The sequence below is a fragment of the Balaenoptera physalus genome (assembly GCF_965194825.1).
Source record: "Balaenoptera physalus genome assembly, chromosome: 6".
Lineage (NCBI taxonomy): Eukaryota > Metazoa > Chordata > Mammalia > Artiodactyla > Balaenopteridae > Balaenoptera > Balaenoptera physalus.
Window position 1 is genome coordinate 79,103,804 of NC_138885.1, and position 26,460 is coordinate 79,130,263.

Below are 26,460 nucleotides of genomic sequence, written 5' to 3' on the forward strand. Positions count from 1 at the left end.
AAGTTGTTCATTTTGTATAGTGAAAAATGTGTTAGGCCTGTATGTAAATATATTTGTAGTAAAAGGAGCAGGAAAAATTGGAAACTTCAGGAATGTGTAAAACCTTAGAGAAGTTCACTTAGACATTTTCTTTAGTGTACATGTTTTCAGTTGTAAAGAAGTTTGGATTTTCATCATAATTAAGCCACACATTTTAAAAGAGTAAGTAAGTTGTAGATAGTACCTGTAAGGGATCAAAAGGTATTACATTGTGCCCTCAAAGCAATTTAACAAGGATAATATAGATGTGTTGTTTTTCTTTATATCCCTTAACTGTTTATTTTCCAGGTACCATTTTTCTAGCTTCATACATAAATGATAAATAAAACAATGTAAGATAATTCTCAGTCAGTGTATAGTTTATTTTTTATTGTCATGTAACTCTTTAAAAACGGATACTTTTTTCATCCTAAGAATTTAACTGATTGTTTCTGATAATTTTTAGTTTTAATGATATGAGTTGACCCTTGATTGTTAAAGATCTGCTGATTACAGAAAAAAATCAATATTGTCCCTGGGTTCTCCATAAATTAGAGGATAGTCAATTCAAAGTTATTTACATGAGATAATATTTATAAATTGAATGTCTGGCATTTGAAAAACTTCTAATGCATGTTTAATTGCCTGATGCAGAAACCTACCCACTTAAGTATATGGCTTATCATCAAAGATACCTTCTGTTGCAAATTGCTGAAAACCCAACCCAAAACTAGCTTAAGCCCAAAGGAAGCACTTATTTATTGCTCAAATGATTGATAAGTGTAGGAATGGGACCAACTTTAGACATGGCTTGATCAGGGCTTCAGTTGAAATAATTGAGAACTAGTTTTACTCTTTCCATTTCTCAACTCTCCAGTCCTTAAATATTGTCTCATTTTCAAACGAGCTTTCATTTTTGATCACAAGATGGCTTTTGCAGCTCCCAGACATATATCTGCTCACATAAAATCTAGTGGGGAATAGCAGGTCTTTTCCCCTAGAAGTCCAAGCAAAACTCACATTGCATCTCATTAACTGTGGTTGTCACAAGTCCCATAGTTCAACAAATCATTGTGGCCAACAGGATAATGAGATGCTTTTGATTGGTTTCAGCCCATTCTGGCATGCACCATTACCTCTACTCTTGTTACAGAAATGAAGCCCCAAGTGAACCACATGGGTCAATGTGTGGTTCCCTAGAGTGAAACTCGAAGGGTGAAGAAATTCTGGGCAGGCGAATCAAGCACTCTCTAGGCTAAAGGTGCCTTGTATGATCTAAAGAAAGGGGCATTTCTTATTTATTCAGATCTGAATATAAAATAATAATTATAATTAGGAGATGTCAGTAATGTTTTAGAAATAACTGGTTCACTTAGAGTAAAATGTCCTGACTAATAGTGCTCTGCTTAATATGCATTTGTTTTGTCTGTTTGCTAATGAGGTTTCCTTTTTCCAGATGCTAAATCTCAACCAAGTGTTCAGTTTTCAAAAGCCTTAATTAGACTACCCAACAGCCATCACATTAGCAACGTTACAGGCTACCTTACAGTCCTACAACAGTTTTTGAAAGTGGATAATTTTCTGTATACGACTGGAATTACTCTCAATAAGTCAGGTATTTTCTAATTTTTTATAATCTAATCTATTTATAAAAACAGTACATAAATCTCTCATCAAGTACTATTTATTTAGATGTTTGAAATTCATTTAAGCTTTGGAGGAGACATGTCACTTTTGAAACATAAATATAGTTATTAAAGTGTTTATAGGCAGTCCCTTTGATCCAATGAAAGAAAGATTATACCAGTCTTCTGCATACATTATTTCAAATTAATGGAGAGTTTAATTTACAGGATATTTTTATCCAAAGGAGGTAAACAAGTTATAGAAAATAGTAATGATTATTGTATAATTTTGCAAATTAAAAAATACATTTGAAAGTAGAAATTTGATTAAGAAGTTTACACATATATTATAATTTGACCTATTCATTCTTATCAAATTGATCAGAAGTGTCAATAATTGTTAGATATAAAAAAGTTTATAGATTAGAGTAAGCAACTGGAAATTTTTCTTTTCAAATATATTTGATATCCTCTGAGTAAAACGGTAATATTGAAAAGTATTTTTTATATTCAGCAGCACTAGTACGCTTACATAAGGCTGTCATGACCTACGTTACAAAGATGATGGAATTTTACACTTTATTTAACAATTAACTTATGAATGACACCTATAAAAACTGTATCTTCCCTCTGTACATCCACACTTGTTCTACCATTTCTACCAGTTGTTGCAATTAACAAACTCCACTGTTTTTATTTTTATTTTATTATTATTATTTTTTCACTTTGAGTTGCAGTGTATTTTGCTAAAACTTTAAAAACTTTACAAGGTTTGTTTTTTTTTTTAACAACTTTATTGGAGTATAATTGCTTCACAATGGTTTGCTAGTTTCTGCTGCACAACAAAGTGAATCAGCTATACGTATACATATATCCCCATATCCCCTCCCTCCCACCCTCCCTATCCCACCCCTCTAGGTGGACACAAAGCACTGAGCTGATCTCCCTGTGCTATGTGGCTGCTTCCCACTAGCTATCTATTTTACCTTTGGTAGTGTATATATGTCCATGCCACTCTCTTACTTTGCCCTTCCCCCCTCCATGTCCTCAGTCCATTCTCTACGTCTGTGTCTTTATTCCTGTCCTGCCCCCTAGGTTCTTCAGAACCTTTTTTTTTTTTTTAGATTCCACATATATGTGTTAGCATACGGTATTTGTTTTACTTTTTCTGACTTACTTCACTCTGTATGACAGTCTCTAGGTCCATCCACCTCACTACAAATAATTCAGTTTCATTCCTTTTTATGGCTGAGTAATGTTCCATTGTATATATGGGCCACATCTTCTTTATCCATTCATCTGTCAATGAACACTTAGGTTGCTTCCATGTCCTGGCTACTGTAAACAGAGCTGCAATGAACATTGTGGTACATGACTCTTTTTGAATTATGGTTTTCTCAGGGTATATGCCCAGTAGTGGGATTGCTGGGTCATATGGTAGTTCTATTTTTAGCTTTTTAAGGAACCTCCATACTGTTCTCCATAGTGGCTGTATCAATTTACATTCCAACCAACAGTGTAAAAGGGTTACTTTTTCTCCACACCCTCTCCAGCATTTATCATTTGTAGATTTTTTGATGATGGGCATTCTGACCGGTGTGAGCTGAAACTTAATTGTAGTTTTGATTTGCATTTCTCTCATGATTAGTGATGTTGAGCATCCTTTCATGTGTTTGTTGGCAATCTGTATATCTTCTTTGGAGAAATGTCGATTTAGGTCTTCTGCCCATTTTTGGATTGGGTTGTTTGTTTTTTTGATATTGAGCTGCATGGGCTGCTTGTAAATTTTAGAGATTAATCCTTTGTCATTTGCTCCATTTGCAAATATTTTCTCCCATTCTGAGGGTTGTCTTTTCTTCTTGTTTATGGTTTCCTTTCCTGTGCAAAAGCTTTTAAGTTTCATTAGGTCCCATTTGTTTATATTTCCATTTCTGTAGAAGGTGGGTCAAAAAGGATCTTGCTGTGATGTACGTCATAGAGTGTTCTGCCTATGTTTTCCTCTAAGAGTTTTATAGTGTCTGGCCTTACATTTAGGTCTTTAATCCATTTTGAGTTTATTTTTGTGTATGGTGTTAGGGAGTGTTCTAATTTCATTCTTTTACATGTACCTGTCCAGTTTTCCCAGCACCACTTATTGAAGAGGCTGTCTTTTCTCCATTGTATATTCTTGCCTCCTTTATCAGAGATAAGGTGACCATATGTGCGTGGGTTTTTCTCTGGGCTTTCTAGCCTGTTCCATTGATCTATATTTCTGTTTTTGTGCCAGTACCATACTGTCCTGATTACTGTAGCTGTGTAGTATAGTCTGAAGTCAGGGAGCCTGAATCCTCCAGCTCCGATATTCTTTCTCAAGATTGCTTTGGCTGTTCGGGGTCTTTTGTGTTTCCATACAAATTGTGAAATTTTTTGTTCTAGTTCTGTGAAAAATGCCATTGGTAGTTTGATAGGGATTGCATTGAATCTGTAGACTGCTTTGGGTAGTATAGTCATTTTCACAATGTTGACTCTTCCAATCCAAGAACATGGTATATCTCTCCATCTGTTGGTATCATCTTTAATTTCTTTCATGAGTGTCTTATAGTTTTCTGCATACAGGTCTTTTGTCTACTTAGGTAGGTTTATTCCTAGGTATTTTATTCTTTTTGTTGCAGTGGTAAATGGGAGTGTTTCCTTAATTTCTCTTTCAGATTTTTCATCATTAGTGTATAGGAATGCAAGAGATTTCTGTGCATTAATTTTGTATCCTGCTACTTTACCAAATTCATTGATTAGCTCTAGTACTTTTCTGGTAACATCTTTAGGATTCTCTATGTATAGTATCATGTCATCTGCAAACGGTGACAGTTTTACTTCTTCCTTTCCAATTTGTATTCCTTTCATTTCTTTTTCTTCTCTGATTGCTGTGGCTAAAACTTCCAAAACTATGTTGAATAATAGTGGTGAGAGTGGGCAACCTTGTCTTGCTCCTGATCTTAGTGGAAATGGTTTCAGTTTTTCACCATTGAGACCGATGTTGGCTGTGGGTTTGTCATATATGACCTTTATTATGTTGAGGTAAGTTCCCTCTGTGCCTACTCTCTGGAGGGTTTTTATCATAAATGTGTGTTGAATTTTGTTGAAAGCTTTCTCTGCATCTATTGAGATGATCATATGGTTTTTCTCCTTCAGTTTGTTAATATGGTTTATCACATTGATTGATTTGCATATATTGAAGAATCCTTGCATTCCTGGGATAAACCCCACTTGATCCTAGTGTATGATCCTTTTAATGTGCTGTTGGATTCTGTTTGCTAGTATTTTGTAGAGGATTTTTGCATCTATGCTTATCAGTGATATTGGCCTGTAGTTTTCTTTTTTTGTGACATCTTTGTCTGGTTTTGCTATCAGGGTGATGGTGGCCTCGTAGAATGAGTTTGGGAGTGTTCCTCCCTCTGCTATATATTGGAAGAGTTTGAGAAGGACGGGTGTTAACTCTTCTATAATCTTTGATAGAATTCGCCTGTGAAGACATCTGGTCCTGGGCTTTTGTTTGTTGGAAGATTTTTTATCACAGTTTCAATTTCAGTGCTTGTGATTGGTCTGTTTATATTTTCTATTTCTTCCTGGTTCAGTCTCGGAAGGTTGTGCTTTTCTAAGAATTTGTCCATTTCTTCCAGGTTGTCCATTTTATTGGCATATAATTAGTTGCGTGCATTAATCTCTCATGATCCTTTGTATTTCTGCAGTGTCAGTTGCTACTTCTCCTTTTCATTTCTAATTCTGTTGATTTGAGTCTTTTCCCCTTTTTCCTTGATGAGTCTGGCTAATGGTTTATCAATTTTGTTTATCTTCTCAAAGAACCAGCTTTTAGTTTTATTGATCTTTGCTATTGTTTCCTTCATTTCTTTTTCATTTATTTCTGATCTGATCCTTATGATTTCTTTCCTTCTGCTAACTCTGGGGTTTTTTTGTTCTTCTTTCTCTAATTGCTTTAGGTGTAAGGTTAGGTTGTTTATTTGAGATTTTTCTTGTTTCTTGAGGTAGGATTGTATTGCTATAAACTTTCCTCTTAGAACTGCTTTTGCTCCATCCCATAGGTTTTGGGTCGTCATGTTTTCATTGTCATTTGTTTCTAGGTATTTTTTGATTTCCTCTTCAATTTCTTCAGTGATCTCTTGGTTATTTAGTAATGAATTGTTTAGCCTCCATATGTTTTTATTTTTTACAGATTTTTTCCTGTAATTGATATCTAGTCTCATAGCGTTGTGGTCAGAAAAGATACTTGATATGATTTCAATTTTCTTAAATTTACCAAGGCTTGATTTGTGACCGAAGATATGATCTACCCTGGATTATATCCCATGAGCACTTGAGAAGAAAGTGTATTCTGTTGTTTTTGGATGGAATGTCCTATAAATATCAATTAAGTCCATCTTGTTTAATATATCATTTAAAGCTTGTGTTTCCTTATTTATTTTCATTTTGGATGATCTGTCCATTGGTGAAAGTGGGGTGTTAAAGTCCCCTACTATGATTGTGTTACTGTCGATTTCCCCTTTTATGGCTGTTAGCATTTGTCTTATGTATTGAGGTGCTCCTATGTTGGGTACATAAATATTTACAATTGTTATATCTTCTTCTTGGATTGATCCCTTGATCATTATGTAGTGTCCTTCTTTGTCTCATGTAATAGTCTTTGTTTTAAAGTCGATTTTGTCTGATATGAGAATTGCTACTCCAGCTTTCTTTTGATTTCCATTTTCATGGAATATCTTTTTCCATCCCCTCACTTTCAGTGTATGTGTCCCTAGGTCTGAAGTGGGTCTCTTGTAGACAGCATATATACAGGTCTTGTTTTTGTATCCATTCAGCCAGTCTATGTCTTTTGGTTGGAGCATTTAATCCATTTACATTTAAGGTAATTATTGATATGTATGTTCCTATTCCCATTTTCTTAATTGTTTTAGGTTTGTTATTGTAGGTCTTTTCCTTCTCTTGTGTTTCCTCCTAGAGAAGTTCCTTTAGCATTTGTTGTAAAGCTGGTTTGTTGGTGCTGAATCCTCTTAGCTTTCTCTTGTGTGTAAAGGTTTTAATTTCTCCATCGAATCTGAATGAGATCCTTGCTGGGTAGAGTAAATTTGGTTGTAGGTTTTTCCCTTTCATCACTTTAAATATGTCCTGCCACTCCCTTCTGGCTTGCAGAGTTTCTGCTGAAAGATCAGCTGTTAACCTTATGGGGATTCCCTTGTATGTTATTTGTTGTTTTCCCTTGCTGCTTTTAATATTTTTTCTTTGTATTAATTTTTTGATAGTTTGATTAATATGTCTCTTGGCGCATTTCTCCTTGGATTTATTCTGTATGGGACTCTGTGCTTCCTGGACTTGATTGACTATTTCCTTTCCTATATTAGGGAAGTTTTCAACTGTAATCTCTTCAAATATTTTCTCAGTCCATTTCTTTTTCTCTTCTTCTTCTGGGGCCCCTATAATTTGAATATTGGTGCATTTAATGTTGTCCCAAAGGTCTGTGAGACTGTCCTCAATTCTTTTCATTCTTTTTTCTTTATTCTGCTCTGTGGTAGTTATTTCCACTATTTTATCTTCCAGGTCACTTATCCATTCCTCTGCTTCAGTTATTCTGCTATTGATTCCTTCTAGAGAATTTTAAATTTCATTTATTGTATTGTTCATCATTGTTTGTTTGCTCTTTAGTTCTTCTAGGTCCCTGTTAAACGTTTCTTGTATTTTCTCCATTCTACTTCCAAGATTTTGGGTCATCTTTACTCTGAATTCTTTTTCAGGTAGACTGCCTGTTTCCTCATAATTTGTTTGGTCTGGTGGGTTTTTACCTTGCTCCTTCATCTGCTGTGTATTTCTGTGTCTTCTCATTTTGCTTAACTAACTGTGTTTGGGGTCTCCTTTCCACAGGCTGCAGGTTCGTAGTTCCCATTGTTTTTAGTGTCTGCCCCCCATGGGTAAGGTTGGTTCAGTGGGTTGTGTAGGCTTCGTGGTGGAGGGGACTGGTGCCTGTGTTCTGGTGGATGAGGCTGGATCTTGTCTTTCTGGGGGGCAGGACTGCGTCCGGTGGTGTGTTTTGGGGTGTCTGTGAACTTATTATGATTTTAGGTGGCATCTCTGCTAATGGGTGGGGTTGTGTTCCTGTCTGGCTAGTTGTTTGGCATGGGGAGTCCAGCACTGGAGCTTGCTGGTCGTTGAGTGGAGCTGGGTCTTAGCATTAAGACGGAGATCTCTGGGAGAGTGCTTGCCGATTGATATGTGGGGCCGGTCTGGGAGGTCTCTGGTGGACCAATGTCCTGAGCTCGGCTCTCCCACCTCAGAGGCTCAGGGCTGACACCCGGCCAGAGCACCAAGACCCTGTCAGCCACACGGCCAGGTACGTGGGCAGTTTCTTGCCTTTTGGGAAGTCTGAGGTCTTCTGCCAGCGTTCAGTAGGTGTTCTGTAGGAGTTGTTCCACATGTAGATGTATTTTTGATGTATTTGTGGGGAGGAAGGTGATCTCCACGTCGTAACTCCTCTGCCATCTTGAACGTCCCCTGGCAATTATTTTTTTTAAACTTCTATTTATTCCACTGTTTTTAAAATCAGCTCAGATAATATGTAATTTTTATGGTTTCCCTTGAGTCAAATTTTTGGTCCATGTCGTTTGGGGAGTAGTCAGAAATTAGAGTAATAAGCATATAGATGTTATGGTTAGATAGGCTTTTTTTTTTTTTTTTTTTCTAACCTGCTGTAGCTGATGCTATTGATGCCCCAGCCAGATGACCCTGTCTTCTGTTACAAGTCTGTGTTTCCTACTGCACAAATCTCTGCTTAAGGGCATTCCCTGGTCCAGGATGCAGACTTGGCCCTCACAAGGGGCAAGGTCTCAACCAATGACAGACAAAGAGCACATAACGCATACACACCTGCTCATTAACACATCCTGTGTTGGCTTCCTTCTTCTGTGTTACTCCTCCATTCCCTCAGTGGTGGGTGCTTCCTCCATATTGTTATTTCAGGGTTTGCTTCTTGAGGAAGCCAATCTAAGATACCTGTCAAAGTTTTCCAGTTGTAAGTTATAGGATGCTCAAAATAAAAGCATCACAAGAATGGTACCAATATATACACTATTGCAAATGAAGCTCATGTTGCATTGGAGGGTTCTTATGAACAAAACTCATTAGATTCAGTGGGAAGGAGCCATAATGTGCTCTGCCCTTCAGCATTCTTCTACTACCTGCTTTTGAGATTATTCATTAAACATTTCAATTGTCCTGAGAATGCTGCTAACATTTTCAAAGTTCTAGAGCTGTGCTGACAAATGGGAATGTTCTGCTCTGCCCAGTATGGTAGCTGCTAAGCCACATGTGGCTGTTGAGCTCTTGACACATAACCAGTGCACTGAGAAACTATATTGCTCATCTCATTTAAATTTAAATTGCTGCATGCTGCTTCTGGCTACTCTACTGGATTGTACAGTTCTAGAGTTCTACAAGTATGAAAATTCTTTGTGAAAGTTTCCTCCTCATTGTCTTTCAGACTCTTTTTTCCTTCTTCTTTGAGTTGGCCTTATCCCAAATGGTGGGATGCTGATTTCATCAGTTTCAGCTGCATTCACTATGTGAAGCCACCGACTGTGTAGAACTGAGGGGTGGAGTTAAGAAAGCCAGCTAGCTTTATAAATAGTTTGATACAAGAGATTATAATTACTTACAGATTACATAGTACTTTTTACAGTACATTACTGACCAGTGCAACTAGTCTACAGAATTTGTATGGCATTACTTTGCTTACCTTATGGTTAGAGTTTCAGGAAGTTTACAAAGGTTAATTCTCTTATATTTAACAGAAAATTTCCAATAAGCCAGTGGTTGCCCTGTCTGATAACTGAAGATATATACCAGATTCGGTGGCAGCGATAATAAGGATTCCTTTCCATGGCCTCCAAGGCCCTATGCTATTTCCACCTCTCTCTGACCTCCAGTCTTCTTTCTTTCTTACACGTGCCAAGATCACTTCTGATTTGGGAGCTTTGCACTGGTTTCTTATGCCTGAAAAGCTCTTCTCTGAGGTCTCTGCATGGATGGCACCTTCTCATTTGGCCACTGCTCAAATGTCTCCTCCTCAGAGAGGCAGCCTTCCTGTTGGTTTTGTAGGTTTTTAAAAACACTGAATTAGATTGCAGTGACGTTAAATCAGAGGACTCAGAGAGAATTCGATCTTTAGGCTCATACTGATTTGTCAATATTACATAAGTATAGCATTTATTTATGATATATTTTATAGTTTAAAAATCCTTAAATAGAATCCAGTATCTATTTGATATTAAAATGGATAACCCTGGGTGAAATAGAGGAGCTAGATATTTTAGGCCAATATTAGTCTGTTGTTAATACACAACTACAGTTTGTGTTTTACATATGATTTTAATGAACTGTCTTCTGTTTTTAGGTTTTGAAGGCAATGAACTGACTCCTCTTGCTGCAATATGTGTGAAAATATATTCTGGAGGAAAAGAATTAAAGGTGGATGGCTCTATTCAAATTTCTCTCCCACTTCTACGTACAAAAGGTATACGTGCAGGGGATAACATACCTGCCTGGACATTTGATATGAACACAGGTATGTGAGCTAGGTGAAAAGGTTCTGAATATTTTGAATATTTGAATATTTTACAAATATGTTTCTATATTTTTATTAAAAATTTTCAGCTTTATTAAGGTATAATTGACAAATAAAATTTCTATATTTTATATACAATATTAAATTTTAATATACCTTATTTAAAACATTAAAATATTTATATTTGAATGTTTTATCTTTAGTAGAGTACTAAATCAGTAATATTATAATTTTAAGCACTTTGTTAATGACCAAAAGTGGCCCTACTTTGATTAATATAATACAATTGCGGGGAAAAGGATATCACTATTACATTTTAAGATAGCATTATTTACTCACATTCCCATGTTTTTATATTTTGAGCAGAAATAAAATTTTTAAAATTATTTCTGCTCTTATGGGTTTGTTCTTGTTTTGATAGGCAGTATGAAGTTATATCTAAAAGCTTGGCTAAAGCAATTGATAAATGTATGCTAATTTCATGAAAATAAATAACACTGTGTTTTAGATGTATGTGTGTATATATATGTATGTGTATTATATATATATAGAGAGAGGGTAGAAAGAGAGATTATTTTCAAAAAAAAAATCTTTCGTACCAATTTTGTTTCCTGAGTTTAGCCTCCTAAATAACAGCTGGATGAACTTTTTTTCCCTTCTGCTTCTCTTGGTTTTCTTGTGTTTCCATGTAAATAAGGTGGAAATCTTTACCAAAAAAAAAAACAAGAAAAGATGATCAGTCCAAAACTGGGTCCAGGGGTAGAACTGCCTTGGGTTAAGTCATGATACACAGCCTAGACAGTTTTGCAGGGCTTAATTTCTCTCTCATCTGTTTCCTGTGTTAATAACTTTCTGGAATAGGATTTACCTTCTGAGTGTCAAGAAGGCTGTAGGTGCTCTCACTTTATACTACCCAGGTTAAAGTCCAACGGAAAGAGAAATTCTTTTCCTAGTAGCTATTACATAAGCCCTTGGATTCACTGCATTTGTAGAATGGGGTTTGCATGCCCATCTTGGAACCAATCTGTGTGGCCTGCAAATAGATTGCACAAATTTATTTAGGCTTAAGTTATGTGTTGGAACTGGGATTGGAGCCCTAAACTAATCATGTGGACTGAGAATAGGGAGCAGTAGATCCTCAAAGGAGATTGGAATGAGGTTTCACTGTAACTGGAAGGGTAGGTAGTGAGGCACAAACACACACATGTTCACTATAGAAGATAAAAACATGGATATATTATTGTTTAAGAAAGACTGGAAACTATATAAATAACAATGGTAGTTGTAAGGGACAAACTCTTCTTCTCTCAACTCTATTCTACACTCAAAACTTCACTTCTGGTCACCAAATGTGAGGATGTTTTTCCTGTGCCAAGCAGGACTCTTAACACGAGCTAAGTGTCCTAAAATTTCATTCAATTTAGACACTCTCTACCTGGAGTTAGTGTCAGATCCTACAGGTTAAGGGCTCGGTCCTACAGCCCTCAACTCAAGAGGCCAGTTGCAAGTCCAGCTTGTCACCCATGCTTCTGACCAGCTGGCTATAAATTGGAGGTTCCCATGACCCTCTCCTCGAGTTTGATAACTTGCTAGAACAGCTCACAGGAAGACAGACGTTTACTAACTAGATTATCAGTTTGTTATAGAAGGGTACAACTTGGTAATAGCCAGATGGAGGAGACGCATAGGGCAAGGTACGGGAGAAAGGGCCTGGAGCTTCAGTGCTCTCTCCTCTGGGTGCTTCACCCTCCCAGCACCTCCACGTGTTCACCAACTCTGCTCTCTAAACCCTGGAGTTCAGGGATTTTTATGGAGGCCTTATTATGTAGGCATGCTTGATTAAATCATTGAACACTGGTGATTGAGTTCGAGCTCCAGCCCCTCTTCCTTCTCTACAGGGGTGCGTGGGGCTGGGGATGAAAGGTCCAACACTCTGATCACGTGGTTGGCTCCCCTGGCAACCAGGCTCCTATCCACAGGGACTTTCCAAAATTCACCTCATTAACATAAACTCAGGTGTCATTGAAAGCGGCTTGTTATGAACAACAAAAGACACTCTCCACCTTTTTGGACCTTATCACATAGGAAATTACGAGGTTTTAGGAGCTCTGTGCCAGGACTGGGGATTAAGACCACATATATATTTCTTATTATAAATCACAATGTCACAGTGGTATACTACTGTTAAACACTGGATTAAGAGCTCTAAGACCTGGTTTCTGGTCCATTTACCAGCAGTGTGATTTTGAACAAATCACTTAATTTATTCTGGCCTCAATTTCCTAATTTGTTGAATGAGAGAATTGTTTTAAGACACTTTAAAAAGAATATCTGCTTTGAGTTCTGTTTTCTGATTGTTTCTCCTGAAAAAGGGCTTTGTCTCTAATGTACCTTCCAGTGGCAGAATTTTTGAATTGATTTGTCACATATGTAATGCTTAGTTTTAATGTGACTATTTAAAAAGCAGTAGGTTGACTTATTCTGATAATTTCAAGTTTGTCTACCTTATTAAAAACACTGTTTTACATGTTATAGATATACATCATTACAAGGAATCAATAAACTAAATACAACTATACACCAAACTTATAAATAGCTTTGTTATGCTGGACTTCATAAAAGATACTGGCTTTACTGAATGCTTTTTTCTGTGGATAACATTTAATTGAATCCGAATAGCATTTTTTAAAAAGTTTTTAAAAATTGAGTTCTAAAAGAGCTATGCCAGCAGTACTAGAACAAAACAGTATTTAATAAATAATAAGGCCATAAAACATAGACTATAAGTGTTTAATCAGAATCCCAGAATAGGTAACAACCACCTGTTGATAAATTTGGATTTAACTACTCACATTCTTATTAAGACATATCTCAATATGCACAATGTAGACATTATTTGGAGTCATGATTTCCCTAAATAGATCTATATCCTTAGTTTATTAGTATTGATTTTATTTCCTTTAGTCATAACAAATCAAATTATTCTATTTAATATATTATTATATGTACTGTATTATGATATATATTATCCCATGATAATATATTGCCACAGTTTTCATAATCTTTGAAAAAGTCCTGCAAAGTATTCTATACATGACTATCAGCAAATTCCTATCAGCATTAAAGATATATAAACTAATCGATTAGTATTTTTTACTTGCCTTCCTTTTTAGGTGCTTGGGTAAATCATGGCCGGGGAATGGTCCAGGAATATAACAATCATTTAATTTGGACATACGAGGCACCTCATTTGGGCTACTGGATAGCAGCTCCACTTCCAGGAACTAGAGGTATGGTAAAAAATGAAACAAAGAGTAAATTTTAAAAAGTCCAAATAGTCATGCTGAAATTGATATTAGGAGATTCCCATTTTATTCTAAGCATTGCCACTTACTGTATGACACTGGAAAAAGCTTTTAGTCTCTTGATCTCAGCTTTATTTAATTTTTTCCATGTGTATCAGGAAAGATTAAATTCCATGAACTCTAAGGTCCTTCATAGCTGTAATATCTGATGAATCTGAAGTATGAAATGTATTCAAATCAAGAATTTCCTTAGTTTACTTTTTATGAATAAATTCTACCCAGATCAGTTAGAGTTTTTAGTTGCAAAAAATAGGAATAGATTTTAGATAATTAAAAAAATGTGTTAGGATATAGGGAGTTTGCAGAATCCTAGGGAAAGCTGAAGAAGCAGATCGTAAAAGGCAGGAATCCTAGAGGGCCCAGTTAGCAGACCTACTTGACTGTCTTTGGAAGACTGCTGCTTCATAACAGCTGATACTAACCCTTTGCAGTCCTTTCCTCACACTGTTCCTGATCTTTCTAGGGATGTGGAATTTAGATGGGCCCAGACTTAGGTCGTGAGCATTCTCCTTGGTGAGGCTGTGGTGAGGAGGAGGAGGGGCTGTTGAATAATAGTGTCCCCAGACTGTTTCCGAGATAAGACAAGTGATAGCTCAAATGGAGATTGGCCTGACATATGAACGGAAGGTGGACGAAAACCAAGAGCTGTCTGCTAGGAATGGCCTATTCATATTCTAGGAGAAATAGGTATTTCATTTTTCCTAGATTTAACATGGTATCAAATTATCTATTTACTTTGTACTTAAACACAACTCAAGATGTAGGATTTCTATCCCAAAATACTCAAACATTGCATGTTTCATCCATTAAGTCATCTTAAAAAAAGAAATACTCTAACCTACTGTAGTGTAGACTGGTTGCATCATGGACCTGCTACCACCTTCTAGGGCATCTGGTGTTCGCTGGTATAAGTTCTTGGCTTTCCCTGCTGCCAGCTCTGTTAAGTCAACTTTCCAGCAGTCAGCATCTTGTTGCTCTTGTCTCTTATCTCAGTCTGCTTTCACCTATGGGTTTTTGTCTATTTATAAAAACAAAACATCATCAAAAAATCTACAAACAAGAAATGCTGAGAGGGTGTGGAGAAAAGGGAACACTCTTGCACTGTTAGTTGGGATGTAAATTGAGACAGCCACTATGGAGGACAGTATGCAGGTTCCTTAAAAAACTAAACATAGAACTACCATATGACCCAGCAATCCCACTACTGGGCATATACCCAGAGAAAACCATAATTCAAAAAGAGTCATGTACCAAAATGTTCATTGCAGCTCTATTTACAATAGCCAGGACATGGACGCAACCTAAGTGTCCATCAACAGATGAATGGATAAAGAAGATGTGGCACATATACAATGGAATATTACTCAGCCATAAAAAGAAATGAAATTGAGTTATTTGTAGTGAGGTGGATGGACCTAGAGTCTGTCATACAGAGTGAAGTAAGTCAGAAAGAGAAAAACGAATACCGTATGCTAACACATATATATGGAATCTAAAGAAAAAAAAAAAAAAGGTTCTGAAGAACCGAGGGGCAGGACAGGAATAAAGACACAGACATAAAGAATGGACTTGAGGACACAGGGAGGGGGAAGGGTAAACTGGGAGGAAGTGAGAGAGTGGCATGGACATAGATACACTACCAAATGTAAAATAGATAGCTAGTGGGAAGCAGCTGCATAGCACAGGGAGATCAGCCCAGTGCTTTGTGACCACGTAGAGGGGTGGGATAGGGAGGGTGGGAGGGAGGTGCAAGAGGGAGGGGATATGGGGATATATATATACACATATAGCTGATTCACTTTGTTATACAGCAGAAACTAACACAGCATTGTAAAGCAAGTGTACTCCAATCAAGATGAAAAAAAATAAAATAACAAATATAAGACAAAAACAAAACAAAGCTTTCAGTGTCATTTTAGTAACGTTTAGGGAAAGTGTGAAAGCTGAATGCATATGTCACTCCTTCATCTTTAATCATGTGTCAGAGATAATTCTTTTGGTTTATCTAGTGTCTTGGTTCCCAGCTGAAAGGCAGCTGCAACCTGGCTCTTTCATGCTGTTCAGGAATAGTCCCAGTGCACACCCTGATCCAGGATGTGGATGACATTTTACATACATTTCTCTGTAGCAATTTATCTGCTAACTTTGTTATGGCTGCCTATTAATAATTTGAAGGCTTTGAGTTTTTTCTGCAATTTTAAAAATAGTTTGATATTTTCATTTTATATTTGACAACCTTTGAATTTTAAACCATGCAAGGTAACAAGACTTTTTTTCAATGAAGCTAAAATTTAGTATTTCAATAGAAGAAATATGAGCTATTAATATTAGCCATTAGGATCAAGAGGATGTTCTGTTTTTGTTTGAACTTAGTGCTTATGAGATTTATTCAGAAACCAGAGGGTGATTACTTTTGTTTTTCATGGTGCAAAATATCATGCAGTCTTGCCAGCTGTCTGACCATATCCCATTCTAGATTTGCAACTATAAAATGATGAAAAAGATGAAAAAGAACAATTAATATTTAATACTTCAACTAAATCCAAGTTATTTCATTTCTAATAAAAATGACCTAAGGGGCACTTGAGTTTTATAGAGAAGTGTGCTTTCCACTGAAAATATACCTGAAGCAACCAATTTATACAAGATGATTATGAATTATAAAAGCTGAAATAATTTTCTAAAATAGGTGGAAGTTTTGTTTTAGCGTATATGTCAGGAACGATTTTGTGTGAATCAGAGTACTAACATAGAAGTGTGGGGTTCCCGTTCAGTTTGAATTAGATACCTTCTAGTGATGGTTTTGAAAAATCCATACGAGAAATATGGATAACTTGATAACTTGACTGTAGTTCTGGCTTTGACAGTAATTAACAGGGTGAGCTTGAAATAGGTACTTACCCATCTGAGTATTAGTTTTCTTTTTTCTAAATTGTGGGAGTTGGATATGAGGATCACTAATGTTCCTAAACATTTTAGGATGCAAGTGTTACCGTAGACTCAAAATTGGTCCTATGATGGGCTAGTTAGTCTCTGGTGTGCTAGAGCTACTTTAGTTATAATTTGGTTAATAATATACTAAATCTGTTTTTAAAGTAAATCTTAATATTTTTTCAAGGAATTCTAGAAATCTGTTTAAGTGCAAGAAATTAAAATCAATTGGTTTTTCACAGATTGCTATAGGTAAGTAGGTGGCTGAGTATAGAATTTATTAAACAAGTACCATTACTTTTTTTAAATATGCATTTTCAAGTATATTTGAATGAAAATATATTGTAATTTTCTACCTTTCTAACCCCTTTTGGGCATGCGCATATACACCCAGGTGCGCCCACACACACATGCAGATGTATGCTTTTTTGCTATTGTCATACATATAAGATTTGGGCCAAATGCAACAATGTCAGCCTCTTAATTCCAAAAGTGAGTTCTGTTGGAATTCTGTGGAGTGAAAATTGTTAGCATTACTCTATTGTGGAAATATATATTCAATATTCTTTTGGAGAAGAAGTTGAATTTCACCCAGTTAATAGCTGAACTTTACTCTGTTGCAGCTCTGGATCCTGAATAAGAATCTGTAGGTAGAATTGTTACTCTTATCTCTTTTTTGTTTGAAGAAATTTCATATTGTGCGATGCTGTGCTTGGTTGCCTATTCAATGTGATAAACATTTTATTATCAGTTACCATATAGGAAAGTGTAGTCAGTACTGAAGTGCCTGTTCTTCTATAACCTTGATGTTTCATTTAACAACAGTGGTATAATATAGCTAACACTTACTGAGTGCTTATCATGTGCTAAGCACTGTTCTAAATAGTTACACGTATTAACCCATTTAATCCTCGTAACAGCCCACATGGGTGAGGTATGACAGTCATGGACTGAGACACAAGTAAATGAAGCCTGCCCGCTACCTCACAGGAAGAAAGGGTGAGGCCAGGATTCCAGTTCAGGCACTCTGGCTCTAAAGTCTGAATGCATAACCACAACACCGCTTCTCCAATTCCTTTAATATTACTATTACTTTAATCAACTTAGATGATGCAAAAGTTAAAGGATCTAAAGGCCTCATGATCCTTAGTCTTTCCAGTGTCCTTGGTGAAGCTGAAAGCTTCATGCTGGACATCTTCTCAAGGTCAAGATGACCAGAAAATCGGGCGTCTCATCACCTTGAATACATATTAAAATCCAGTTGATACTGATCAGTAGAGTTGTTTTTAATGTACATTTTTGAGCAAAATTAGGTCTTAGTGACATTGAAACATTACCTCAAGATAAGTTGCATTTATTTTCATGCAGAATATTCATAGCCTGCACTGATCATCCCGGTGCTTAGTCTGCTTTTACTGCAGTTAAGCTAATTACAACAGCATTGTATATATGTGCTCTCATGAAGAAGAATGGCTCACCTGTGCTGCTGCTGGGCTTAGCTTGCTGGGATCATAGCGTCATCTTGTTCTGGAGTCCAGCCTGCAATTAAAAGTTGCAACTTTTAATTCTTCAGGTCCCCCAATTTTTGCATTCTCTTTGGTCCTTTCATCCCTGCTTACTTTGGCAAATTCTTTTTGAATTTATCTTTAAAATTTCTTTTTTAATCGAATGCAGCTAATCACAGTCAACACTCACTACATTCTATCTCAAAACCTCTTTGCACAAAGCTCTCGTTAGAAATATTTTCTCCCAGTTTATTCCAGCAAATATTTTGCTACCACGTGGCTTGGGCCACCATTTTTATTGCCTCCTGCAACAGTTTCCTCACTGCCTGGCATGGAAGCCAGTGTCACACATTTCAGGTTTCGTTATAGCAGCACTTCAGCATCTCGCTGCCACTTTCTGCAATACTCAGCCATCAGTAACAAATAAACCTGTTATCTCAGCAGCTAACGATAGCAAACACTTGTTTGTTGCTTTCACTTCATGACCGTTGGGCTTGGCTTGGTTCAGTTCAACATTTTTTCTTGTTCCAGAACCTAGGTTGAAGGAATAGCAAAACTTTGGGATATACTATTCACATAATAGAGGGCCTTAGCAAGAGGACAGGCCATTCAGGCAGCCTCATTTAAGATGCTCACATTTCAGTGGGCAGAGCAAGTCAACTGATTAAGCCCAAAGGGGGTAGGGAAAGTAATCTCCACCCACAGGGAAGCCTGCCATGGGAGGGGAGCAAATAAATACAACTGTGTATACACACATTTAATCTGCCTTGCCCAGGATAGGACATAGTTGAAAATTTGCCCTAAAATAATATATTTTCTCTTTATTTTGAACCATTTAGGATCAGGTATAAATGGAGATTCAAAGGACATAACTGCCTACCACACAGTGTTTCTTTCAGCCATATTAGGAGGAACAATAGTCATTGTCATTGGATTTTTTGCTGTACTTCTTTGTTATTGCAGGTAAGAACAATATTAATGTGTATGAACACGAAACTATCAGATTATAGTATCGTGTCAGTTCTGTGTATTACAATGTTTGTAGAAATCAACGGTTTGATCTTTAAAATATGTAGATTAAAATAAAAATGGATATATTCTTAGAGTAGCATTGCATATATAATAAACATATTATGAGATGATTTTTTAAAATGAAACCTTCTAGGTAAGTTTTAAACATTTTTTTGCCTTCTCTTCTACTCTAGGGATAAGTGTGGTACTCCGCAGAAAAGAGAAAGAAATATCACTAAACTTGAGGTCCTCAAGAGAGACCAGACAACTTCAACAACTCACATAAATCACATCAGTTCAGTCAAAGTTGCATTAAAAACCGAGGACAAGTCACAGTTATTCAGTGCCAAAAGCTCCTCGTACAACCCTCAGAAAAAGGAACCATCAAAGGTAGAAGCAGAAGAAAGAGTTTCCATGGTAAAAACTCGGGACAGTTTAAAAGTCTACAATGAAGATGTTTCATTTCTGTCAGTCAATCAAAATCATTACTCAAGAAACCCTGCTCAGTGTTTGGAGCCCAATGTAGGGTCCAAACAACCTAAACATATTAACAACAATATATCTTCATCTCTAGGTGATGCTCAAGAGGAAAAGAGGTATCTCACAGGTAATGAAGATGTGTATGGGCATTCTCACATTCCAGAACAGCTTATGCACATCTACAGCCAGCCCATTGCCATCCTTCAGACATCTGACCTCTTCTCCACTACAGAGCAGTTACATACTGCTAAGTCAGCTACTTTGCCAAGAAAGGGACAGTTAGTCTATGGCCAATTGATGGAACCAGTAAATAGAGAGAACTTTACGCAGACATTGCCCAAAATGCCAATGCATTCTCATGTACAGCCTCCAGATGCCAGGGAAGAGAATATCCCACTCGAAGGTCAACAGAGCTTGCCATCCCAAACTTCAGATTGGAGCCGGTATTCAAACAGCCTACTAGAATCTGTTTCTGTTCCTGGAACACTAAATGAAGCTGTTGTAATGACTCCCTTTTCATCAGAGCTTCAAGGAATTTCAGAACAGACCCTCCTAGAACTGTCCAAAGGAAAGCCCTCCCCCCATCCCAGAGCCTGGTTTGTGTCTCTTGATGGAAAGCCAGTCGCACAAGTGAGGCACTCCTTCATAGACCTGAAAAAGGGCAAGAGAGCCCAGAGCAACGACACGAGTCTGGACTCTGGGGTGGACATGAATGAGCACCACTCAAGTAGAAAACTGGAGAGGGAAAAAACGTTCATCAAAAGTATGCATCAGCCTAAGATCCTTTACTTAGAAGATTTAGACCTGAGCAGTAGTGAGAGTGGAACCACCGTCTGCTCCCCCGAGGACCCAGCTTTAAGGCACTTCCTAGACGGAGGGAGTGGAGCTATCATGGAGCACCCTGGGGAAGAGTCCCCAGGAAGAAAAAGCACCGTTGAAGATTCTGAAGCCAATATATCCCCCACTAAAAAAAGGGGAAGACCGCCACTAGTCAAAAAAGATAGCAAGACTAACATCTGGAAGAAGCGAGAGGAGCGCCCACTGATTCCCATCAATTAACACCAAGAGTGGTTGTGTCTCTGCTGTCTCGTGCTGTTTATTCTTGCTTCTTGTTGTAAACTGCCGTATGAACTTCTGCAGAAGTTGAGACTGAGCAATCTCATGGTCCCTGGACATGTCTCAAGCAGAGTAAGTAGTAAAATGGTAATTAAGTAGTGAGAGAAAGATACCAAGGAATGCTTTTTCTGGCCTATTCTTTTCGTTTATTTTTGGGTGACGAATTTGAAGTATCCAAGCGTTCAAAATGTAAAATAGCTTCAAGATGTTAGTTATCCGAAAATGTTGCTCAGTCAGCAAGTTGAGTCCTGACTCTGAAGAATACCAGTGAAGAGTGTACTCCTAAAGTTGCTTCCAAAAATATTGCTTCTGCTTTGATGGCTACCCCTGTGAAATGTTTAGAAATGAAACTGTATTCTTCAGGCCTCATATTCTTGTGAAATGTTACTATTATGTTCTCCACTGCCTATACTTGAAAATAACTTAATATTCTGGATTGATATTATTCTAGAGTTCAAAGGCCAAACCTCATTTTCTTTCTTTTTTAAACAGCATGTGTATTGTTATCAACCCAAAAGTAAATTCCATACTCACATAAGATGGGCAAGAAGCTACTTGGTTGTTAGAGAGGGAAATGCCAGCTCTTTGCTTGTTTTTGGATACAGCGTCACAGAATAAAAAGGTGTTAGTTTATTTAGAAATCTGAGAAATGAATGCCCTGATACTGAATTTTTATTTAAAAATTTCTTACCCCCTTCCTCATCACCAAAAGTGAAGTGAGCTTAGCTGTCAAGGAAAACTTTTTACCAATCTAAAAAAAAAAAACCCAAACATTCCTCCCCCTCCCCAATTTTTAGTTTAAAACTCACTGATACATGTAGGCTAAAATCAGTTTTAAGATATTTCTTCTATTAAAAAAAATTCAGTCACTTAAACACTATTAAACTTGATTTAAAAAAATCAATGAATTGAAAGTTTCTTATGAACACCCAAAATTAAAATATGTGGAGCTAAAGGAAGTAAATATTTCAATATTTTCTGAAATGTCAAGCAGAAAAAAAAATGCCATTTCCCTGAGACTCAAAAATACCTTCATGATACTAGGTATATATCCAGATTTTTTTTTTCGGTTGACATTCATAAAAAATGTTTGGGAAAAAGTTTCAATTTCATGGGAAAAGTAAAAGATTTTTCTTAAATCACTTAAATGCTTTAAGTTATATAAATATAACACTTTTCCAAGTTTGGAAGTCATATATTCATATTCTTTTCATCATAGCAAAGAATTCAGTGTGAACACATTCAACAGCTGTTTTTAATTATGTGTTTTCAACTCTTGAATTATCATTCATATGTCCTAAAAATGAAGCTCTTTGTTAATTAAAATCAGCTCATCCCATTTTTCTTAATTTCCATAAAGACAGATGTCTGAAGCAGCTTCCCCTTTCCCTTGGGGAAAAAATGAAACTCAATTGCTTTATTTCTCATGCCCTACTAATTAACTTGGAAGCAACATAGAGACCCAAGGCACATAAACAAGTTGAAAGAACTAAAATTAGCCACATTAGCTTCAGCCAAATTATATAGATATACAACAAAAGACAACAGCTTTTTCCTCAAGACAGTAGACTTCAGCCAGTTTTTTCCTGTAACCATTTCTGAAGCATCTAACCTGTCAGATAACACTCCTACCTTTCTGTATTAACCCAAAGAATTTAAGACCTAGGCAAAAGTTTGCTATATTCTTCCCCAATCCATGGAAGAGATAAATGTTTTGGATAATACCTAGATTTACTTTTTTTGGGGGGGGGAGTGATAAGATCCAAAATTAGAAGCGGCTTCTTATTGGTTTACACAGAAAGATGTAGTAAAAGCGGCATAAATGAAAATGATTTGGAAAAGGTTAAGGAGTTAGTGCTCTGCTGAAGTGCCTTTGATATAGACTTGCTTTATTAGAAGGATATGATAACATCTTTCTTAAATATGCATTTTCTTTGTTAGCCAAATTAAACAGATGTGCAGTTTTTATTAATTAAAAATATAGACCTCGTGTTTCACGTTGGAACAATGAATTTTGCATGCCAGTGACATCTCTTTGTGTGTTTCTTTCTTGAATCCAGTTTATATTGATACATTGTTTATGTTGGAATGAAGTTAGAAACTGTATAGTAATATATTGCACTTCAATATTTTAAGTGTATATTTTCCCCACCCTTAAAAATGTTTAATCTCTCATCTTTGGTAATGGAATACACACATTGATATAAGGGTATACCATTCAGGTATGCCACTTACTCATTCTTGTGTAAAGGAAATGAGAAGATGTATCCCCAAGGGCTTTTCTAGAAATACTTTTTTGGTTTCAGAATAAAATCTTATTTTTTTATACACTGCACATTCTGTTCTCAATTGGGAAGTATAGGCAATTTATCTTTTCTAATGATCCAAAATGTGTAACTTCTCATTTGTGAGTAGTTCACAAATTTCCTGTTAAAAAGCTGAAGCCATCTACTTTTTCTTAACCCAAATGATAATAAACCTACAATATTCACAACTTTCTTAAAATTTTTAAATTGAAAACCAACAGTTTTTTGCAAATGAAAACCTTGAGAATTTTGGTCACAAATTGTTAACATTTGTGGATCCTTTATATATACTTTGGATATATCTCAAAGGCAAAATTATCCCTTAATCAACTGATGGATTCATTTACTAAAGCACAGCTATATGTATTTTTGAATACATATTATGATCTTGAATTTATAAAATCCATTTTTATGACATTTATGCAGTTGTATAGGGATTACACCCTTTTATAATACACAGTATACCACGAAGGTCACAAATATTGAGGAATAAAAGCACTTTGCTTTGGCAGTCATTTTCAGATCACTTTCTATGTGTTTGAATCTTCTGGTATCAATACATAGTATAGAGTTTTAGGGATCTGTGGGTCAAATTGTGTCCCTCAAAACTTCCCAGGAAGGTGAAGCTCAAAGTTATGTATTCATTTATAGGGAATGAATTACTCATTTCTCCATGTACTAGAGTTGTAAAGAATTTGACTATGTTAATTTCCATCTCAGACCTAGAGTTGACATTTTGCTCTCTTGTTTCCAAGTGTTTCTATCTTTTGTATTCTTTCATCAGAGGAATCTCACATTTCAGTGTACTTAGTGCCATTACTACGATATTCACTGCTGAAAACTGTTAACAATCTGAAGATTTGAAAAATGTTAAACATAGTTCAGTAAAGATAATAAAATAAATCTAAAAATGTACTTGATGCATTGTTTTATTTTGGTAAACTATGAAACATTCCTCCCTAAACTGTTGTTTAATCTAGCAGATACTCAATTATTTTTTCTTTGTTACACTCCCTATAGTAAAATAAACATATTTGAATACCCTTTGTTTACATAATGAAGTTGATTTCTCTTTGTATTTCACATTCTCCAAGGTTCACATTTTTACTACTAAAGCTGAGTATAGACAAATTATTTTTCCATTCAATGAGAATACTTTTCAAGATAATCTGATAGATATTTAGGTAGTTGCAGTTTTATATTCTAAAGGAGAAATGATACAATACACCCTCCCACAGCCCTTGCAAAAAAATTTCTTTTGACTTTAAACCAAAGACTAAATGATGACACAAAGGCTGTTTACACTTAGAGAGTTAGATCTCCTTCAAGAGCCCTTCTGCGCAGTTAATTGAACAATGCCCAAGTTCATGCAGTCTGTATCTTGGGGCTTTAGAATGTCTTTTAGAATGATTATCCTGACTTCCATGTTTTTAGACATTTTGTACAACTTATATAAATAAATATGGTACTAGAAATACCTGTGGTCAGTTCTAATGGGAATTGGGCTCTGAATCCACTCACAAACACAGTGGAGATTATGACCTTCAACACTGGTGTTGAAATAGACACTTCCATTTGGATCCCCAAGTGCAAGCCAGGCTATGGCCACCTTTGTCAGGGACTGGTCTCCATCTAGGAGAGTCTGGAGTCTTAATAGAAATGATGCAGCCTGTGGAAGAGTCATGCAGGACCCAAACTCACATGGAATTGGTTGTAACAGAAAAGAGATTTCATAAATCACAATCAGAAATTTAGCTTCCAAACAGGCTGAAGTTCATGAACTGTTCATCACATTCTCAAGGGAAATTAATATGGGAAGACAGACACATAGGAACTACAGGAAAGAAAGTGAATGGAGTTAGTAGGTATTTTTAAAAGTTTATCAAAAGTCTTCACTCATCAGTTCTTGATAATTGTGACAGCTAATCAGGGACCCTTCCTTTGACCTACATGCTGGAAAAATGTTAAACTATATGGTAGCGTTGCTTTATCTAGACTTCATAAAATCATCTTTTGGCCTTTTTATAGGTGGATTTCTTTATCATAAGCTACAGTGAGATAGCTTAATTCCAACAGTAAGCTCTCTCTAAATAAACTGTGGAGTTAATTTCTTTTGCAAAATCAGCCCTATTGTCTTAGATTTGGATATGTTTTCTCCATCAAAATAAATATTTTTGAGGCTTCCCTGGTGGCGCAGTGGTTAAGAATCCGCCTGCCAATGCAGGGGACACGGGTTCGAGCCCTGGTCTGGGAAGATCCCACATGCCGCGGGGCAACTAAGCCCATGCGCCACAACTACTGAGCCTGCACTGTAGAGCCCGTGAGCCACAACTACTGAAGCCCATGTGCCTAGAGCCTGTGCTCCGCTACAAGAGAAGCCACTGCAAGCCCGCGCACCGCAACGAAGAGTAGCCCCTGCTCGCCGCAACTAGAGAAAGCCCGAATGCAGCAATGAAGACCCAACGCAGCCAAAAATAAATAAATAAATTTTTATAAATAAATATTTTTCCTTTGACTTGTTTTCTTATCTTTTTCCTTTATTTTGGGCCTCTAATTTGGGACTGTGCACTTCTCTCCATTGACTTAGTATTTTTTCGTTATAAAAACATTTTCAGTTTGACTAGAGAAAAATTGATTTCTAGGACTTCCCTCATGGTGCAGTGGTTAAGAATCCGCCTGCCAATGCAGGGGACATGGGTTTGATCCCTGGTCCGGGAAGATCCCACATGCCATGGAGCAACTAAGCCCATGCACCACAACTACTGAGGCGGAGCTCTAGAGCCCACGAGCCACAACTACTGAGCCTGTGAGCCACAACTGCTGAGCCCGCGTGCTACAACTACTGAAGCCCATGTGCCTAGAGCCCATGCTCCGCAACAAGAGAAGCCACCACAATGAGAAGCCCACATCGCAACAAAGAGTAGCCCCTGCTTGCTGCAACTAGAGAAAGCCCACGTGCAGCAATGAAGACCCAATGCAGCCAAAAATAAATAAAATTAAAAAAAAAAAAAAAGAAAAATTGATTTCTAGACAATCACAATTTATAATGTTAAATACCAAACTTAACTCAATTATGAATGATGGAGAAACATTTTCATTAGATATATATAGAAAATTTCTTAAGGGAAAAATAACTATTCTTCTTGATAAATACTTTCTTCCTAAGATAGCTAAGCTTAAAGATCACATTTTAAAATTACCTGTGGTGTTTGTCAAAACATTGCAGTAAAACTTTTCTCCACTTTGTGTTTGCTATAGTAGGTGAATATCTGCCTGTTTCTGTTGGGAAAGTTCATGTGTTGAGAAGAAGCATATGGTATTTTTTTTAATCTTTGGTGGCAAAACTTTTCTTGGTTGAACCCTATATTTCCTGGTTTTCAAACCTACACTTGCTACAATTGTAAATAATATTCCACAATCCAGTAGGGATACTCCAGTTTCCCAAATGATTTAGTCTTTTTTTTTCTACTTATATTCTTCAGGTTGACTAGAAGTTTCATA

General features: G+C 36.6%; 1 protein-coding gene across 2 annotated transcripts in view; it reads left to right on the forward strand.

The window, feature by feature from the left end:
* FAM171B (family with sequence similarity 171 member B) overlaps positions 1–23,874 on the forward strand; it is a 66,953-nt gene extending 43,079 nt beyond the window's left edge. Inside the window, exons 4-8 of one of the 2 annotated variants that reach the window (XM_082466701.1) lie at positions 1,475–1,633; positions 10,075–10,245; positions 13,419–13,535; positions 18,892–19,009; positions 19,252–23,874. In XM_082466701.1, coding sequence (XP_082322827.1) covers positions 1,475–1,633; positions 10,075–10,245; positions 13,419–13,535; positions 18,892–19,009; positions 19,252–20,596 — 1,910 coding nt within the window. In that variant the 3' untranslated portion in view covers positions 20,597–23,874. Of the gene's footprint in view, positions 1–1,474; positions 1,634–10,074; positions 10,246–13,418; positions 13,536–18,885; positions 19,010–19,251 lie in introns of both variants that reach the window. The other variant, XM_082466700.1, reaches the window with a different exon arrangement.
* Positions 23,875–26,460: the final 2,586 nt, after the last annotated feature.